Raw genomic sequence first — 18,874 nt, forward strand, 5'->3', positions numbered from 1 at the left:
TCGCCGTACTCAGGAGAAGTTGGGCAATGTGTTTTTGGGTGTCATTTTACATATACCCATGCTGGGTGAGATAAATATCTTGGTCAAATGCCAACTTTGTATAAAAAAATGGGAAAAGTTGTCTTTTGCCGAGATATTTCTCTCACCCAGCATGAGTATATGTAAAAAGACACCCCAAAACACATTGCCCAACTTCTCCTGAATACGGCGATACCACATGTGTGACACATTTTTTTGCAGCCTAGGTGGGCAAAGGGGCCCACATTCCAAAGAGCACCTTTAGGATTTCACAGGTCATTTACCTACTTACCACACATTAGGGCCCCTGGAAAATGCCAGGGCAGTATAACTACTCCACAAGTGACCCCATTTTGGAAAGAAGACACCCCAAGGTATTCCGTGAGGGGCATGGCGAGTTCCTAGACTTTTATATTTTTTGTCACAAGTTAGCAGAAAATTATGATTTTTTTATTTTTATTTTTTTCCCTTACAAAGTCTCATATTCCACTAACTTGTGACAAAAAATAAAACCTTCCATGAACTCACTATGCCCATCAGCGAATACCTTGGGGTGTCTTCTTTCCAAAATGGGGTCACTTGTGGGGTAGTTATACTGCCCTGGCATTCTAGGGGCCCAAATGTGTGGTAAGGAGTTTGAAATCAAATTCTGTAAAAAATGACCAGTGAAATCCGAAAGGTGCTCTTTGGAATATGGGCCCCTTTGCCCACCTAGGCTGCAAAAAAGTGTCACACATGTGGTATCTCCGTATTCAGGAGAAGTTGGGGAATGTGTTTTGGGGTGTCATTTTACATATACCCATGCTGGGTGAGAGAAATATCTTGGCAAAAGACAACTTTTCCCATTTTTTATACAAAGTTGGCATTTGACCAAGATATTTATCTCACCCAGCATAGGTATATGTAAAATGACACCCCAAAACACATTCCCCAACTTCTCCTGAATACGGAGATACCACATGTGTGACACTTTTTTGCAGCCTAGGTGGGCAAAGGGGCCCAAATTCCAAAGAGCACCTTTCGGATTTCACCGCCCATTTATTACAGAATTTGATTTCAAACTCCTTACCACACATTTGGGCCCCTAGAATGCCAGGGCAGTATAACTACCCCACAAGTGACCCCATTTTGGAAAGAAGACACCCCAAGGTATTCGCTGATGGGCATAGTGAGTTCATGGAAGGTTTTATTTTTTGTCACAAGTTAGTGGAATATGAGAATTTGTAAGAAAAAAAAAAAAATCATCATTTTCCGCTAACTTGTGACAAAAAATAAAAAGTTCTATGAACTCACTATGCCCATCAGCGAATACCTTAGGGTGTCTACTTTCCGAAATGGGGTCATTTGTGGGGTGTTTGTACTGTCTGGCCATTGTAGAACCTCAGGAAACATGACAGGTGCTCAGAAAGTCAGAGCTGCTTCAAAAAGCGGAAATTCACATTTTTGTACCATAGTTTGTAAACGCTATAACTTTTACCCAAACCATTTTTTTTTTACCCAAACATTTTTTTTTTATCAAAGACATGTAGAACAGTAAATTTAGAGCAAAATTTATATATGGATCTCGTTTTTTTTGCAAAATTTTACAACTGAAAGTGAAAAATGTCATTTTTTTGCAAAAAAATCGTTAAATTTCGATTAATAACAAAAAAAGTAAAAAATGTCAGCAGCAATGAAATACCACCAAATGAAAGCTCTATTAGTGAGAAGAAAAGGAGGTAAAATTCATTTGGGTGGTAAGTTGCATGACCGAGCAATAAACGGTGAAAATAGTATAGGTCAGAAGTGTAAAAAGTGGCCTGGTCTTTCAGGGTGTTTAAGCTATGGGGGCTGAGGTGGTTAAATGGGGTCACTTATTGGAATTTTTACTCTTCAAATGGGACATGGTGTCAAAAAACCAGTCCAACAAAAACTGCCTTCCAAAAACCATATGGCGTTCCTTTCCCTCTGCGCCCTGCCATGTGGCCATACAGCAGTTTACAACCACATATGGGGCATTTCTGTAAATCATAGAATCAGGGCAATAAATATAGAGTTTTGTTTGGCTGTTAACCCTTGTTTGATTAAAATGGAAAATTTGCCAAACATAGCTGTTTTGGCACAGTTTTTATTTGTTATTATTTACAACGTTCATCTGACAGGTTAGATCATGTGCTATTTTTATAGAGCAAAAAAAAAAATCATGTTTTAGTGTCTCCATAGTCTGAGAGTCATAGTTTTTTTAAATATTTTTTGGGCGATTGCCTTATGTAGGGCATCATTTTTTGTGGGATGAGGTGACTGTTAGAATGGCACCATTGTGGGGGGCATACGCCTTTTTTATCGCTTGGTGTTGCACTTTTAGTGACGTAAGGTGACAAAACAAATGTTTTTTTAGCACAGTTTTTATTTTTTACAGTGTTCACCTGAGGGGTTATATTATATGATATTTTTATAGAGCCGGTCGTTACGGACGTGGCGATAGGTAATATGTATACTTTCTTTTATTTTTTTAAGTTTTACACAATAAGATTTTTGAAACAAAAATAAATAAATCATGTTTTAGTGTCTCCATAGTCTGAGAGCCATAGTTTTCAGTTTTTGGGCGATTGTCTTAGGCCTCTTTCACACAGGCGTCATGTTTTTGGGCCGGATAAGATGCGTGTGCGTCGCGGGAAAATGCACGATTTTTCCATGAGAGCGCAAAACATTTTAATGCGTTTTGCATGTGCGTGAGAAAAACCGACATGTTTGGTACCCAAACCCGAACTTTTTGGGTTAGGTGTTTTGTAGATTGTATCATTTTCCCTTGTAACATGGTTATAAAGGGAAAATAATATTATTTTCCCTTGTAACATGGTTATAAAGGGAAAATAATAGCATTCTTAATAAAGAATGCTAAGTAAAATAGGGCTGGAGGGGTTAAAAAAAAAAATAATTTTAACTCACCTTCATCCAATTGTTTGCGCAGCCTGACTGCTCTTCTTTTTTCAGGACCTAGGTAAAGGACCTGTGGTGACATCACTGCGCTCATCACATGATCCATCACCATGGTGATGGATCATGTGACGGACCATGTGATGAGCGCAGTGATGTCACCACAGGTTTTTTCCTACTGCACAGCAAAGATGAAGACAGAAGAAAAGCCGGTCTGCGCGAACAATTGGATTAAGGCAAGTTAAATTATTATAAAAAAATTTGTTTAACCCCTCCAGCCCTATTTTACTAAGCATTCTGTATTAAGAATGCTATTTTTTTCCATTATAACCATGTTATAAGGGAAAATAATAATGATCGGGTCCCCATCCAGATCGTCTCCTAACAACCGTGCGTGAAAATCGCACCGCATCCACACTTGCTTCTGGATGCTTGCGATTTTCACGCAGCCCCATTTACTTCTAACGCACAAAGTAGAGCATGCTGCCATTTTCACGCAACGCACAAGTGATGCGTAAAAAAAAAATCACCACTCATGTGCACAGCCCCATAGAAATGAATGGGTCCGGATTCAGTGCGGGTGCAATGCGTTCACCTCACGGGAAATCTCGCCCGTGTGAAAGAGGCCAAAGGTAGGATATCATTTTTGTGGGATAAGATGACAGTTAGATTGGCACTATTTTGGGGGGGGCATACGACTTTGATCGCTTGCTATTACACTTTTTGTGTTTTAGGTGACAAAAAATGGCTTTTTTGACACTTTTTTTATGGTGTTCACCTCAGGGTTTAGGTCATGTGGTATTTTTAGAGCAGGTTCTTATGGACGCGGCGATACCCAATATGTCTATTTTTTTTTATTCTTTCTTACGTTTAGCATAAAGCATTTTTGAAGCAAAAAAAAATATCATGTTTTAGTCTGAGAGCCATAGTTTTTTTTATTTTTTGGGCCAGTTTCTCATGTAGGGGCTAATTTTTTGCGGGATGAGGTGACTGTTTGATTGGTACTATTTTGGCGTACATACAACTTTTTTGATCAATTTTATTACCTTTTTTGAGAAGGTAGGCAAAATTTCAATTTCATAACCAATTTATTTTTTTTTTATGGCGTTCACCGTGCGGGGAAAGTAACATGACTTTTATAGATCAGGTCGTTACGGATGCGGTGATATCAAACATGGAATTCGTAGGGAATTTTTATTTTTTTTCATTTTTAATCAGTGATAAATGTGTTTTTTTATATTTACTTTTTTTTTCACCTTTTTATTTTTACTTTTTTTGACCCAGACCAACTTGGTTCTTGAAGATCCAGTGGGTCTGATGTGTGTATAATACAGTACAGTACACTATATAGTGTACTGTACTTTCACTTTACTTAGTCTGATCATACTTCTGCCTTTAGCAGAAGTCTGATCAGCACCATGGACAGCCAGAAGCCTGTGAAGGCGTCCGGTTGCCATGGTAACCATCACTCGCTGCCACAACAGAGCAGCGGGTGATGGGGAGGGAGGGGGGCCTCCTCCCTCTGTGATCCCGTCAAGAATCGGGGGCTGAAAAGGCACTGCAGCCCCCGATGGGAGAGAGCTCCCTCCCTGTTAACCCCTTCCATACAGCGGTCCCTACAGACATCTGTGTGATGATGTCAGCCGTTTCAAGCAGAGTGTCAGCAAAGTTTTTAAACATAAAAAAAAAGCATTTTGAAGTTTCTGACCCCCGCGGTCACTGACCGTGGGGATCAGAAACTTCCGAAAGCTCTGCAAACCACAGGTCTGAATTGACTGAATTGAATCTGTGCCCGTCTGGAGGGCTGCCTTTGAATCTGTGCCTGTCTGGAGGGCTGCCTTTGAATCTGTGCCTGTCTGGAGGGCTGCCTTTGAATCTGTGCCTGTCTGGAGGGCTGCCTTTGAATCTGTGCCTGTCTGAAGGGCTGCCTTTGAATCTGTGCCTGTCTGAAGGGCTGCCTTTGAGCCTGTGTCCGTCTGTCTGGAGGGCTGCCTTTGAGCCTGTGCCTGTATGGCTGGTTGTTTTTAAGCCTGTGCCTGTCTGTCTGCCGTTGAGTTTGTGCCTATCCGGCTGGCTACCTTTGAGCCTGTGCCTGTTTGGCTGGTTGACTGCCTTTGAATCGTGACTGTCTGGCTGACCGCTTTGGAATCTGTGCCTGGCTACATTTTAGTATTTGCCTGGTTGGCCTCGTGTACCTAGGGAGCTGATTGCTTCTGTGTTTATGCTTGCTGGGATGACTGCTCTTGCTGTCTCCTTCTGCTGCGGAGTTTATCTAGTATGGATGTGTTGATCAGCAGACAGCTCCACATGGCCAACGGCTTCTACGGCTGTGTCTGCATGAGAGACGGCTCCAGGCGGCCGTGTCTGCATGGCTGGTCTCTTTTGTTGCCATGTCTAAATAGTGGACCACTCATGTAACAGTGTCTGGATGTATGAACTTGGCTCTGAGTAGGTGTCTATGTGACCAGCGGTGCCGCCATGTCTTTAAAGCGGTCTATCTTGGTGGCTATGCATGCAGGGCGAATAAGTTCTGTGCCTATGTTTGGTTGTCAATTTGTAGGTTAATAGTCTAAAATAGGCATAGCACTCCAACAAATCCCTATAATACTCCTGATGAGGAGTGAGAAGATGGGTTGGATCATATTGCTTGAATAGCCTACAGTATGAATGGCGTATCAACAGAGCCCTATATGGCTCCTGGTGAGGAGTAATAAGATGGACTGGAAGATTTAGTCTGGATGGCCTACAGGAGGTATGGCGCACCAGCAAACTCTATAAATACTTCCCGCGGATCTAGAATTCCAAAACTGAAGGGTCCAGTGTGCTCTTTGGACCTCTGGCGGCAGACCTGTGAGCTCCCCTGGGGGATGGATGCCACGGTAGTTTTCCATCATGGATGCCATATTGTGAAGAAGGAGATTTGACGTCTAAAGTTCTTCTGGTAGATGTAACACAAGGCCTCCAGTGGATCCTAGATCAAAGCATCTGTCTCGCAATATATTCTGCACTAAAGGAATAGGTGTTCAGCAGTCATCTTCAGTTGTTAATTCCTTGTCAAGATACGTACTTCTCTAAGATGTTTTGTTAAAATCTGTCACGATTATTTTGATAAAACACTTGATGAGAAACCCATATGAGATTTCTCGTATAAGATTAGGCTAGATTTAAGTATAATGTCTGGTATTAAAAATTCCTAGGATGTTCTTGATCCGACCTTCTTCGGATCTCTACTTAGCTTTTAGATTCCCTATGCTTCCATCTGGGTATCCTTACCTTTGATTACTTTTCAAGCACATCTTATAAGCCCAGGGATCAATAAGTTGCCACTGTCTGGACATTTGGAGATGCCTTTTACATTACCTAGAGGTAACTAAGGATTGGAGAAAGTCCTCAGCGCTTTTTGTGTATATATATGTGTATATATATATATATATATATATATATAGATATATATATATATATATATATATATATACACACATACACACACACACACATATACATACACACACAATTAGATTATCTCTCAGAGCGCCTGCGCCGAATGAGGACTGGTACGGCGCAGGATTTCATGGGCAGAGAGGGCCAGCTAGAAGAGGAGAGCGCTCGCTGGCCCTGTCTATCAAGTGGAGGAGGGGGTGTGTTTATAGTCCGAGGATGCAGCGGCTACCAGCAAGTAACCGCCCAACTTGCTGGTAGTGCAGTAATTTGCATATTATAAAAGTAAGATTTTTACTGAAATTACAGCACAAAGACAGGTAAGAGTAATATATATGGACTCATCTGACATTAGCAAATAGCTAATGTCCGATACTGAAAATTGCTAAATGGGGGGTGACAGAAGCCCTTTAAGAATAAAGTCGCACATGATGCTAATAGATAATATTTAATCACAAATACCGTTATCCTCATTGTAGATGGTAGACTTGGAGAGACATTTTCCAGAGGTAGATGGGACATTAGGATCATCTGGGTCACACGTTGTGGTTTCTAGTAATCCTAGAGCTGAAGAATCCTAAAAAATGCATAATAACAAACTCAAACTTCCAAAAATAAACCAATACTTACAGCAGAAATGATTATGGATGATACAACACAAGAGATGATTTATCAACAGACAATGTTTATGGAGACTGCACTGTCTGCTGCTCCATACCGCACAGGCACTCCATGTGCGGTTGTATAGTGCTCTGTACTTCGCCTTATTACTAGAAGGATTGTTTCTATGCTTCTACTATATAATACAGCAGATGATGGAACAGGTCACAATCTTTTTTTGCTTATGAATCTCATTGAAAAAAATCTCAATATGAAATCAGAGTCATGTAGAACGATAGTGGGGCCCAATATCCATGTAAGGGTGTGGCACTATGGCTCCATACAAGATATGCATGTTAGGCCAAATTCTCCTTCCAGGCAGTCTGAAAATAAACAGTTATGCATGAACTCCTCAACCAGCTTGACACCCCAGAAGACTGGTGGAACCAAAGCGGTCTACTTTTTTTAGTAGGATCCTTTGACAAGAAGATGATAATAAAGTGTCTCCTACACCAATGATCTATTGTAATCTGTGTGGAAATCTAGTCAATGTCCCAGCAATGCCACCACAGGGGAAATTAAGAATAAGTTTACACTTCAGTTATTTGGTCAGTTATTGTGAGCCAAAATAAGTAGTGAAGCCTACACAGAGATAGGTATAATGGAAAGATTTCCTCCTGTTCTGTGTTTTTGACCCAAACCTGGTGTTGGCTCACAATAACTGATGGAAACAACTGATCAAATAATTTCCACCAAGTATTCTGAGCCAAAACCAGGTGCGGCTCTAAACACAGAACAGGTGCAGATCTTTCCCTTATACCTTATACCTGTGGAGGCTCCAGTCCTGTTTTTTTGCTCACAATCACTGATGGAAATCACTGACCACTAAACTAAATCACTAAACACTGATGTGTAAAAGAGGCTTAAAGGGGTTGCCTCATCATAGACAATGGGGGCATATAGCTAGGATATGCTCCCATTGTCTTATCGGTGCGGGTCCCACCGCTGGGACCCGCTCCTATATCGAGAATGGAGCCCCGCAAGGTGGTGGCTGGAGGACTCCGGTCTGGCCGCAACCAAGCCGGCATCCCATATGAGATAGACTCATTACATGCAAAGTGAGATATTTCAAGCCTTTATTTGTTATAATTTGGATGATTATGGCTTACAGCTTATGAAACCCCAAAGTCACAATCTCAGGTCCCCTTTGCTCAGGAGGTATGGATTAATTAACCGACTAGTGTCTGATACTTTGAGCCTAGAAAACCAGGTGCGGCTCTAAACACAGAACAGGTGCAGATCTTTCCCTTATACTTTATACCTGTGGAGGTATAACCTTTTCACAATATTCTAATTTTAAGTTGCATTACTGAAATAAATTAACTTTTGCACAATATTCTAATTTTTCGAGTATCACCTGTAGGTGCCGGTCCCAGCGGTGGGACCCTCACCTATAAGACAATAGGGGCATATCCCAGCGATATGCCCCCTTTGTCTGTCATGAGACAACCCCTTTAAGGCCTCATGCACAGCACTGTATGTGTTTTGCAGTCCCCGAACCACTAATTCGCAATATACGGATACCGGCTGTGTACAAGCTGCATTTTTCTGGGTTCCAATAGTAGAGAGGGCAATTCTTGTCCGCAAAAATAGGACATGTTCGTTAATTTGCGGGGCAGACACATGGATGCGGACAGCACAAGGATGTCCGCATTTTTTGTGGTCCCATAGAAATTAATGGGTCTGCATCAGACGCCTGGCCAAAACTACAGTTGTGTGCAAGGGGCCTGACACACAGTCCATTCAAATGAATGGACTGTCTGTGTAATGCAGGAGAGGACAGGTCCTCCAAAGAGGAGATGCTTTTATAAAAGTTTTTATCTTCGTAATCATGAATATTCTAGCTTTTTTTTTTATCAGTACCCATGATCTCCCACTGCTTCTTGCTTGTGGACCAACGAGAAGGCTGCAATATCTTTGACTTTAGGAGGAGTAGTGTTGATTGCGAATTTTCGTATCGCAAATTTTCCGATTGCCGATTTTCTCAATCAAGAAAATAATGACTGGAGATCACGAATTCTCGAATATATGACGAATATTTGCCCAAATATTCGCAAAATATTGTGAATTCTAATATTGCCCCTGCCGCTCATCACTGATCCTGAGCTCCCAATGTTTTATTCTAGAGGAATCCAGGTGGAGGGAACAATAGCGCAATACGGCAGTGCCGCCCATATATTCTGGCCTGAGCAGACATGACAGTCCTTACATATGTAATGACTGCCTTCTTTTACACCATACCTTTTTCTCACTTGCTTGTCTCTCTTCGCGACGTTTCTCAAATTCCTCAAAAGATATTTTACCTTCCAGGTAGTCAATGAGCTCCGGACTGAACCCAGACATTTTTAGCTTCTACTGGCACAAGCTTTTATAAACTTTCATGACTTTCACCTGGAAAACATAAGGATACACGTCAGAGGAAGGCTTATTGTGCCTGTATGCCTGCTTATGGCCATCTTATAACATGCAAGAAAAATGTAAATTCTCCAAATGGCCTGCAATCTCCCAAAAGTCTGCACATCACAAAGAAAATTTCAACGCCACGCAAGTTCTGGCCTCACTATTTCTAGATAATCAGCTTGGCTTTATAGCACTGTTCTTATTAAAGAGGTTGGCCAGTTCCCTATATCGATGACCCATCCTCAGGATAGGTCATTAATATCACATTGGTGGGGGTCCGACTTACAAGACCCCCACTGTACGACCACTGCCTTCTTGTCACTGGTTCCATGGTCGCTGTTGACATCGCAGCAGCAAGCAGGTGTAATTGCAGCTCCTCCGTCTCCATTCACTTCAATGGGACAGAGTGGACCAAGTGTAACTGCTCCTTCCCATTGAAGTGAATGGGACAAGGGAGCTGTAATTAAACCTGCTCGTCGCTGCGGTGACGAGTGCTCGTACCAGCACTGTGTCCTGTTCAAATCGCTGATAGCGGGGGTGCTGGGAGTCAGCCTCCCGCCAATCTGATATTGATGGCCTATACTGGGGATCAATATGGGAATCTGACCAAACACTTTAATAGAGCAAGGGTCACTTACTACTAGGGTTGTTGCAATACCAAAATTTTGATTCGGTTCTGATACCATAAAAAAGTATTGTAATACTCGAGTCGATACCACGCAAAAAAAATAAAACACCAAAAAAGCCGCGTGCATTCCGCATTTTATGAAACGTCCAGCCCATAATCGAACAGTCCTATTTTTTTGGGGGGGAGGGACAAGGTGACAAAAAAAAAATTGCGAATCGCGCGGCTTTTATTTATTTTTCTGTTACGGAGTTAACCGCATAGATTTTTTAAAATATTTTAATAGTTTGGACTTTTCAAACGTGGCGATATGTAATGTGTTTATTTGTTGTTTATAGATTATATATGTAAAATGGGAAAGGGGGCGATTTATACTTAATATTTTGGTGTTTTTTGTTTACTTTTAATTTAATAACTATTTCCTCACTTAGGGGCTAGTACCTGGGATATTTTAATCCCTTGTCCTATTCACACCGATAGAGCTCTATTAGGGTGAATAGGACTTTACACCCTATGTGTGTACTATGCATAGGGCAGCAGGGACGGTGTAAGGTCCTATTCACCCTAATAGATTACCATGGCAGCCAAGGCTTCAGTAGCATCCTGGCTGCCATGGTAACCGATCGGAGTCCCAGGATTACACTGCTGGGGCTCCGATCACATCTGCCGCTGCACCACCAATGAGGAGGAGGGAACCCAGTGGCCACTGCCACCAATGATTTTAATACTGGGGGTTTGGGGGTGCACTGCGCCACCAATGATAATTAACCTTTAATACAGATACAGGAGGCGGGTGCTGGCCTCTATGTGATCAGCAGCAGTTAACCCCTCAGATGCCGGTTATGTGATTCTGCCGCCGTCACCCGCCTCCTGTATCTGTAGTAAAGGTTAATTATCATTGGCGGCCAGGCCGGGTACCTGCCATGCTAGCTGCTTAACTCTGGGGCTCAGGCTGATGCTGGGGAGGACACAAAACACTCAGGAGGAGGAGGCTGCTGTTCGCCAAGCTCATCAGCTCAGACGGCGCAGCAGTTTATTACCTCCCCCGTCCCGCCTCCTGCTTTAATTAGTAACACATTCATTGGTGGCAGTGGTGCGGGCAGATTCAGAGCCCGCTCACTTCATTGGGCTCAGCGATGGCCGTGTCATAGGAGGGAGGGATTCCCTCCGTCTCCACTGTCTGGACTGAGAACATAGCGCGTGCCGAGCGCCATGCCCTCTCATAAGATGAGATACTAGACTGCACAGTAGCGCAGCCTAGTATCGAAAAAATTAACATCCCGGTACTGAATCGATAGGGTATCGAAATTTCGATACCCGAAACAACCCTACTTACTAGTGACCTCAATGGAAGCCTGGTGAAGTGTAATGACAATTCACAGTACCGTATGTGATGGGAAATCCGTTTAAGAAAAAAATGGTCAATACACATTTACATAGTAAGTATAGATGAAAAAAGACATGAGCCATAAGGGGAGACCAAAGGCATAGTATTGTTTGGTAGCAGTCACACACTCTCTAGTATCCATGTTGGAGGCTGACTGGTACATGTCCTCACATGGCCCTCCATCTGTGGTCAGGACAGAAGCCATGCTACAGATCAGCAAGTTGCCTGTATACACATTTGATTAAGGCTTCTTGCATACGGTCCGTATAGGGAAACATTCATTTCAATGGGTCTGCAAAAAAAAAAAAAAACTGAATGTACTCTGTATGCATTTCGTTTCGTTCAAAGATAGAACATGTCCTATTATTGTCTGCATAACAGACAAGGATAGTACTGTTCTATTAGGGGCCAGATGTTCCATTCCGCAAAATACGGAAAAAAACATACGGTCGCGTGCAATAGGCCTAAAACATACATTAACCTGCCAACCACGGTAAATAGAGCATAAAAGTAATTCGAAAAATGTCAGCGTTCCCCACTGTTTTGATTGTTTTTTCAGTACAGAAACCAAAAAGCAATGTGGTTGGTGGGTATAGGCATCACAGACACGTTCCATGCAAGACAGTCAATGAATAGTGCCATGTTATGGGGGTGCTGTAACCAAAATGCAGCATGGTAGCACCATTGTGTGGGCACTGTGTGACTCCAGCGTGCAGGCAGTTTACTATCAGAGGGCACTACAGGTTTTAGCTGAAGGGGTTGACTGAAATTTTGATATTGATGGCCTATCCTCAGGGTAGATAATCAGCAAGAGTGCGACTCGTGGCAAGCCCCACTGATCAGCTGTTTGAGGAGGCCGCGGTGCTCTGGTGACCATGGCGGTCTCCTCCTAGGCCAGTGATGTCACATTCATCGATCTAATGGCCTAGGTGCATCTCAGACCCATTCAAGTGAATGGGGCTGAGAACGATACCAAGCACAGCCACTATACAATGGCTCCCTTTAACCCTTTCGCTACCAGTGCCGTACATGTACGGAGCTGGAGCAATGTTTAAATATGTAGCAGGCACCATAACTGGCGAGTCTCTGCTGTTTCAAACAGATGAGGCCCGCAGCTAATGACCGCAGTAATTACAGCCTTTAGATGCCGTGATCAAGTGTGATCACAACATCTAAAAGGTGAAAAAAACAGAAGTGCGAGCTTCCGGGTTAATAACGGCATGCCTGTGCGGCAATTGGGGATGCCGATAATGAATTCTAACAGGCTCGGTCTCTCTGAACTATGAATCCTTTCACTACCGAGTCACTTTTCAACTTAACCGCCTCCGGACCGCCTAACGCAGGATCGCGTTCCGGAGGCAGCAGCCCTGCGCACAGTCACTCATATATGCGTCATCTCGCGAGACGCGAGATTTCCTGTGAACGCGCGCACACAGGCGCGCGCGTTCACAGGATCGGAAGGTAAGCGAGTGGATCTCCAGCCTGCCAGCGGGGATCGTTCGCTGGCAGGCTGGAGATGAGATTTTTTTAACCCCTAAAAGGTATATTAGACGCTGTTTTGATAACAGCGTCTAATATACCTGCTACCTGGTCCTCTGGTGGTCCCTTTTGTTTAGATCGACCACCAGAGGACACAGGCAGCTCAGTAATATGTAGCACCAAACACCACTACACTACACCCCCCCCCTGTCACTTATTAACCCCTTATTAACCCCTGATCACCCCATATAGACTCCCTGATCACCCCCCTGTCATTGATCACCCCCCTGTAAGGCTCCATTCAGATGTCCGTATGTTTTTTTACGGATCCGCAATACACATACGGACATCTGAATGGAGCCTTACAGGGGGGTGATGACAGGGGGGTGATCACCCCATATAGACTCCCTGATCACCCCCCTGTCATTGATCACCCCCCTGTCATTGATCACCCCCCTGTAAGGCTCCATTCAGACATTTTTTGGGCCCAAGTTAGCGGAAATTGTAAGAAAAAAAACAAAAAAACAAAAAACAAAGTCTCATATTCCGCTAACTTGTGTCAAAACATAAAATCTCACATGAACTCACCATACCCCTCACGGAATCCAAATGCGTAAAATTTTTTAGACATTTATATTCCAGACTTCTTCTCACGCTTTAGGGCCCCTAGAATGCCAGGGCAGTATAAATACCCCACATGTGACCCCATTTCAGAAAGAAGACACCCCCAGGTATTCCGTGAGGGGCATATTGAGTCCATGAAAGATTGAAATTTTTGTCCCAAGTTAGCGGAAAGGGAGACTTTGTGAGAAAAAAAAATAAAAAATCAATTTCGCTAACGTGTGCCAAAAAAAAAAAAAATTCTATGAACTCGCCATGCCCCTCATTGAATACCTTGGGGTGTCTTCTTTCCAAAATGGGGTCACATGTGGGGTATTTATACTGCCCTCGCATTTTAGGGGCCCTAAAGCGTGAGAAGAAGTCTGGGATCCAAATGTCTAAAAATGCCCTCATAAAAGGAATGTGGGCCCCTTTGCGCATCTAGGCTGCAAAAAAGTGTCACACATCTGGTATCGCCGTACTCAGGAGAAGTTGGGCAATGTGTTTTGGGGTGTCATTTTACATATACCCATGATGGGTGAGATAAATATCTTGGTCAAATGCCAACTTTGTATAAAAAATGGGAAAAGTTGTCTTTTGCCGAGATATTTCTCTCACCCAGCATGAGTATATGTAAAAAGACACCCCAAAACACATTGCCCTACTTCTCCTAAGTACGGCGATACCACATGTGTGACACTTTTTTGCAGCCTAGGTGGGCAAAGGGGCCCACATTCCAAAGAGCACCTTTAGGATTTCACAGGTCATTTACCTACTTACCACACATTAGGGCCCCTAGAATGCCAGGGCAGTATAACTACCCCACAAGTGACCCCATTTTGGAAAGAAGACACCCCAAGGTATTCTGTGAGGGGCATGGCGAGTTCCTAGAATTTTTTATTTTTTGTCACAAGTTAGCGGAAAATTATGATTTTTTTTTTTTTTTTCTTACAAAGTCTCATATTCCACTAACTTGTGACAAAAAATAAAAACTTCCATGAACTCACTATGCCCATCACGAAATACCTTGGGGTGTCTTCTTTCCAAAATGGGGTCACTTGTGGGGTAGTTATACTGCCCTGGCATTTTAGGGGCCCGAATGCGTGAGAAGTGGTTTGAAATCAAAATCTGTAAAAAATGGCCGGTGAAATCCGAAAGGTGCTCTTTGGAATGTGGGCCCCTTTGCCCACCTAGGCTGCAAAAAAGTGTCACACATCTGGTATCACCGTACTCAGGAGAAGTTGGGCAATGTGTTTTGGGGTGTCTTTTTACATATACCCATGCTGTGTGAGAGAAATATCTTGGCAAAAGACAACTTTTCCCATTTTTTTATACAAAGTTGGCGTTTGACCGATATATTTATCTCACCCAGCATGGGTATATGTAAAATGACACCCCAAAACACATTGCCCAACTTATCCTGAGAACGGCAATACCAGATGTGTGACACTTTTTTGCAGCCTAGGTGGGCAAAGGGGCCCACATTCCAAAGAGCACCTTTCGGATTTCACCGGCCATTTTTTACAGATTTTGATTTCAAACCACTTCTCACGCATTCGGGCCCCTAAAATGCCAGGGCAGTATAACTACCCCACAAGTGACCCCATTTTGGAAAGAAGACACCCCAAGGTATTTCGTGATGGGCATAGTGAGTTCATGGAAGGTTTTATTTTTTGTCACAAGTTAGTGGAATATGAGACTTTGTAAGAAAAAAATAAAATAAAAATATCATCATTTTCCGCTAACTTGTGACAAAAAATAAAAAGTTCTATGAACTCACTATGCCCATCAGCGAATACCTTAGGGTGTCTACTTTCCGAAATGGGGTCATTTGTGGGGTGTTTGTACTGTGTGGCCATTGTAGAACCTCAGGAAACATGACAGGTGCTCAGAAAGTCAGAGCTGCTTCAAAAAGCGGAAATTCACATTTTTGTACCATAGTTTGTAAACGCTATAACTTTTACCCAAACCATTTTTTTTTACCCAAACATTTTTTTTTTTATCAAAGACATGTAGAACAATAAATTTAGAGAAAAATTTATATATGGATGTCGTTTTTTTTGCAAAATTTTACAACTGAAAGTGAAAAATGTCATTTATTTGCAAAAAAAAAATCGTTAAATTTCGATTAATAACAAAAAAAGTAAAAATGTCAGCAGCAATGAAATACCACCAAATGAAAGCTCTATTAGTGAGAAGAAAAGAACGTAAAATTAATTTGGGTGGTAAGTTGCATGACCGAGCAATAAACGGTTAAAGTAGTGTAGGTCAGAAGTGTAAAAAGTGGCCTGGTCATTAAAGGGGTTATCCCACTTTGCGTTTTTATACTTACCTGCTGCCACCGCGCGTTCACTTCCTGGATTCTGGCTGGGGGCGGGCTTCATCTTGATTGAAGTCTTCTCCCGGCCGGGCCGCGCACTGGACTGAACGCGCACGCCGCTGCGCATGCGCCATGTGACTTATTTCTGGCCAGTATAGTACAGAGCCGGCGTGCGCGTTCGCAGCTCTGTACTATTCTGGCCGGGAAGAAGTCACCGTCGCGCATGCACGGCAGCGTGCGCGTTCAGGACAGCGAGTGGCCCGGCCGGGAGAAAAGAAGGAGTCTTCTGGGCAAGCGCGACCATCGGGATTTTGCAGAAGAGCGGTGGTCGTAACCAGGGGAGACCGAGTCACAACAATAAGGTAAGTGGGGATGAATTTTATCCTAATCGGTGGGAATTTGTTAATAAAGTATATTTACAAAAATGATCACTGTCAAATCATTAACAGATTTAACAGTGATCATTATGATGGGATAACCCCTTTAAGGGTGTTTAAGCTAGGGGGGGCTGAGGTGGTTAAATCCCAGGCCGATTTTTGCAAATTTGACATGCGTCACTTTGTGGCAATAACTTGAGAACACTTTTACTTATCCAAGCCAATCTGAGACTGTTTTCTTGTGACACATTGTACTTCATGGCAGTGGCAAATTTGAGTCAATATATTCTCCCTTTATTTTAAAAAATATCCCAAATTTACCAAAAATTTAATTTTCTGAATTTGAATTTCTCGACTTTTAAGGCCTCTTGCACACAAACATGTGCACCCCAATGCACGAACACCCATCGTGAGGCAGCCGCAGTGGATCGTGGACCCATTCACTTTAATGGGTTTGCGATCCGGCCGTTCCGCAAAAATACAGGACATGTTCTATCTTTTTGAGGAACAGAAGTACAGGACGAAACCCCACGGAAGCACTCCGTAGTGCATCCGTTGGGTTCCATTCCGCACCTCCAGATTTGCGGACCCATTGAATCCGTGATGCAGAAAGCACACGGAATGGTGCACGTGTATTGCGGATCCACAAATGCGGTCCGCAATACGGCCACAAAGCGCACACGTTCATGTGAAAGAGGCCTAAGACAGATAGTAATACCTCATAAAATAGTTATCAGTCATCCCCCATATGTCTACATTATGTTGGCATCATTTTGTAAATGTAATTTCATTTTTTTTACAACGTTAGAAGGCTTAGAAGTTTAGAAGCAATTTTTTAAATTTTGAACAAAATTTCCAAAACCATCTTTTTTAAGCACCAATTGTAAGTGATTTTTAGAAGCTAACATAATGGAAACCACCCATAAAATGACCCCATTTTAGAAACTAAACCCCTCAAATTATTCAAAACTGATGTTACAAACATTGTTAACCCAGTTTCACAAGAATAAAAAAGACATTTTAATTTTCTATTTAATCTTCTATTCTTACTGTAACATCGCAAGGGTTAAAAGGAAAATAAATTTCAATATTTGTTACCCTGATTCTGCAGTTTACAAACACCCAAAATATGTGCACAAAAAAGGATGTATAAGCGCATGGCAGGGTTCAAAAGGGAAAGAGCGCCATAGGGCTTTTGGAGGAGTGGATTTTGTGAGCTATGTTGCATATTAAGACACCCTGAGGCTACCCCTACAGTGGAAACCCCCAAAAAGTGACCCCATTCTGGAAACTACACCCCTCAAGGAATACTTCAAGGTGTGTAGTGAGCATTTTGACCCATCAGGCGTTTCACAGAATTAGGAAACAATTGGCTGTGAAAATAAAAAAAAATTGTATTTTTTCCCAAAAAAAGTTGCTTTACACCCACATTTTTCACTTTCAAAAGGAGTAACAGGACAAAATGCACCCAACATTTTGTTAACCATTTTCCTCTGAATATGGCAACACTCCACATGGGTGCACAGCAGGCAAACAGCTAAATGTGAATTTGGCTGGCCTGAATTGGCAAGACATGGATTTTAGGTGCCATGTCACATTCAAAAAATTCCTGAGGTCCCCAGAAATTGAAAACCCTAAGAAGTGACCCCATTTTGGAAAGAGCACCCCCGTATGAACATTTTAAGTGGTAGATAAGGTACTTTTCAGCAAGCAGGTGTCTCACAGAAGGCAGAAACACTTGTTAAATGATTTAAAAGCACACGTCTGTAAAAAATGAAAAATTACAAGCAGACCCCTATTTTTGACGTTCACAAGGGGTTAATTAACCGCCTCCGAACCACCTAACGCACAAATGCGTCCTGGAGGCAGTCGATTCATTCCTCCTGGACGCATCCGTGCGTCATCTCGCGAGACGCGAGATTTCGGTCAGAGCCGGCCCGCGCATGCGCATCGCGGGCCGGCAAAAGTTAGATTATTTCGTCAGCAACCTGCCAGCCAATGATCGTCGCTGGCAGGTTGATGATTTTTTTTTAAAATCGAATCACAAGCCATCTAACACCTTATATTTATAAATATAAGGTGTTAAATGGCTTCTCTGCTGGTCCTTTTGGTCAGTTGGTTCCAGCAGAGGAGCAGACATCACAGTGAGTACCCACCAACACCACACTTAGCCCCCAGATCACCCCAATTAACCGCTTGATCGCTCCTGTAAATCACCTAGTGAAAGGGAAAAAAGTGATCAGTGTAAACTGTCACTTTTTTTTTTCACTGGTATTGACTGATAGGTTTTAGGATAGTTTAGGCCCCTTGGTTAGGTAGTTAGCGCCCAGCACACCGCACCGCAGTCACTTATTAGCGTATCGCTAATCAGCATTTGTACTTTTATAGTATCTGTAAGTGATCAAAACTGATCACGGTCAGATCTATAATAGTATTAGTGTCACTTTAGTTCGCCCTCCACCCAAAACACAGTGTTTGCCCGATCAGGCCTGATCGGTCGCCCACACGTGCGTTCACCCACACCCGCCCGCCCCGGTGACAAAAATTTATAGATTTTTTTTATCACTGCACAATCACTTTCCAAGCGCTGCGGCGATAAAAAAAAAATCAGTTTTGATATTTTTTATCAACCGCAGCGGCCTCCGGTACTTCGC

At 42.7% G+C, this 18,874-nt stretch overlaps 1 protein-coding gene across 3 annotated transcripts in view; it reads right to left on the reverse strand.

Annotated features, from left to right (window-relative positions):
- Positions 1 to 18,874, reverse strand: part of GTF3C3 (general transcription factor IIIC subunit 3) — a 129,248-nt gene that overhangs the window by 100,926 nt on the left and 9,448 nt on the right. For all 3 annotated transcript variants that reach the window (XM_040405671.1, XM_040405672.1, XM_040405673.1), the window contains exons 2-3: positions 9,274 to 9,423; positions 6,835 to 6,949 (exon numbers count right to left, since the gene is read on the reverse strand). In XM_040405671.1, coding sequence (XP_040261605.1) covers positions 6,835 to 6,949; positions 9,274 to 9,375 — 217 coding nt within the window. In that variant the 5' untranslated portion in view covers positions 9,376 to 9,423. The remainder of the gene's footprint in view (positions 1 to 6,834; positions 6,950 to 9,273; positions 9,424 to 18,874) is intronic.

This window comes from Bufo bufo, chromosome 8, assembly GCF_905171765.1.
Source record: "Bufo bufo chromosome 8, aBufBuf1.1, whole genome shotgun sequence".
Classification (NCBI taxonomy): domain Eukaryota; kingdom Metazoa; phylum Chordata; class Amphibia; order Anura; family Bufonidae; genus Bufo; species Bufo bufo.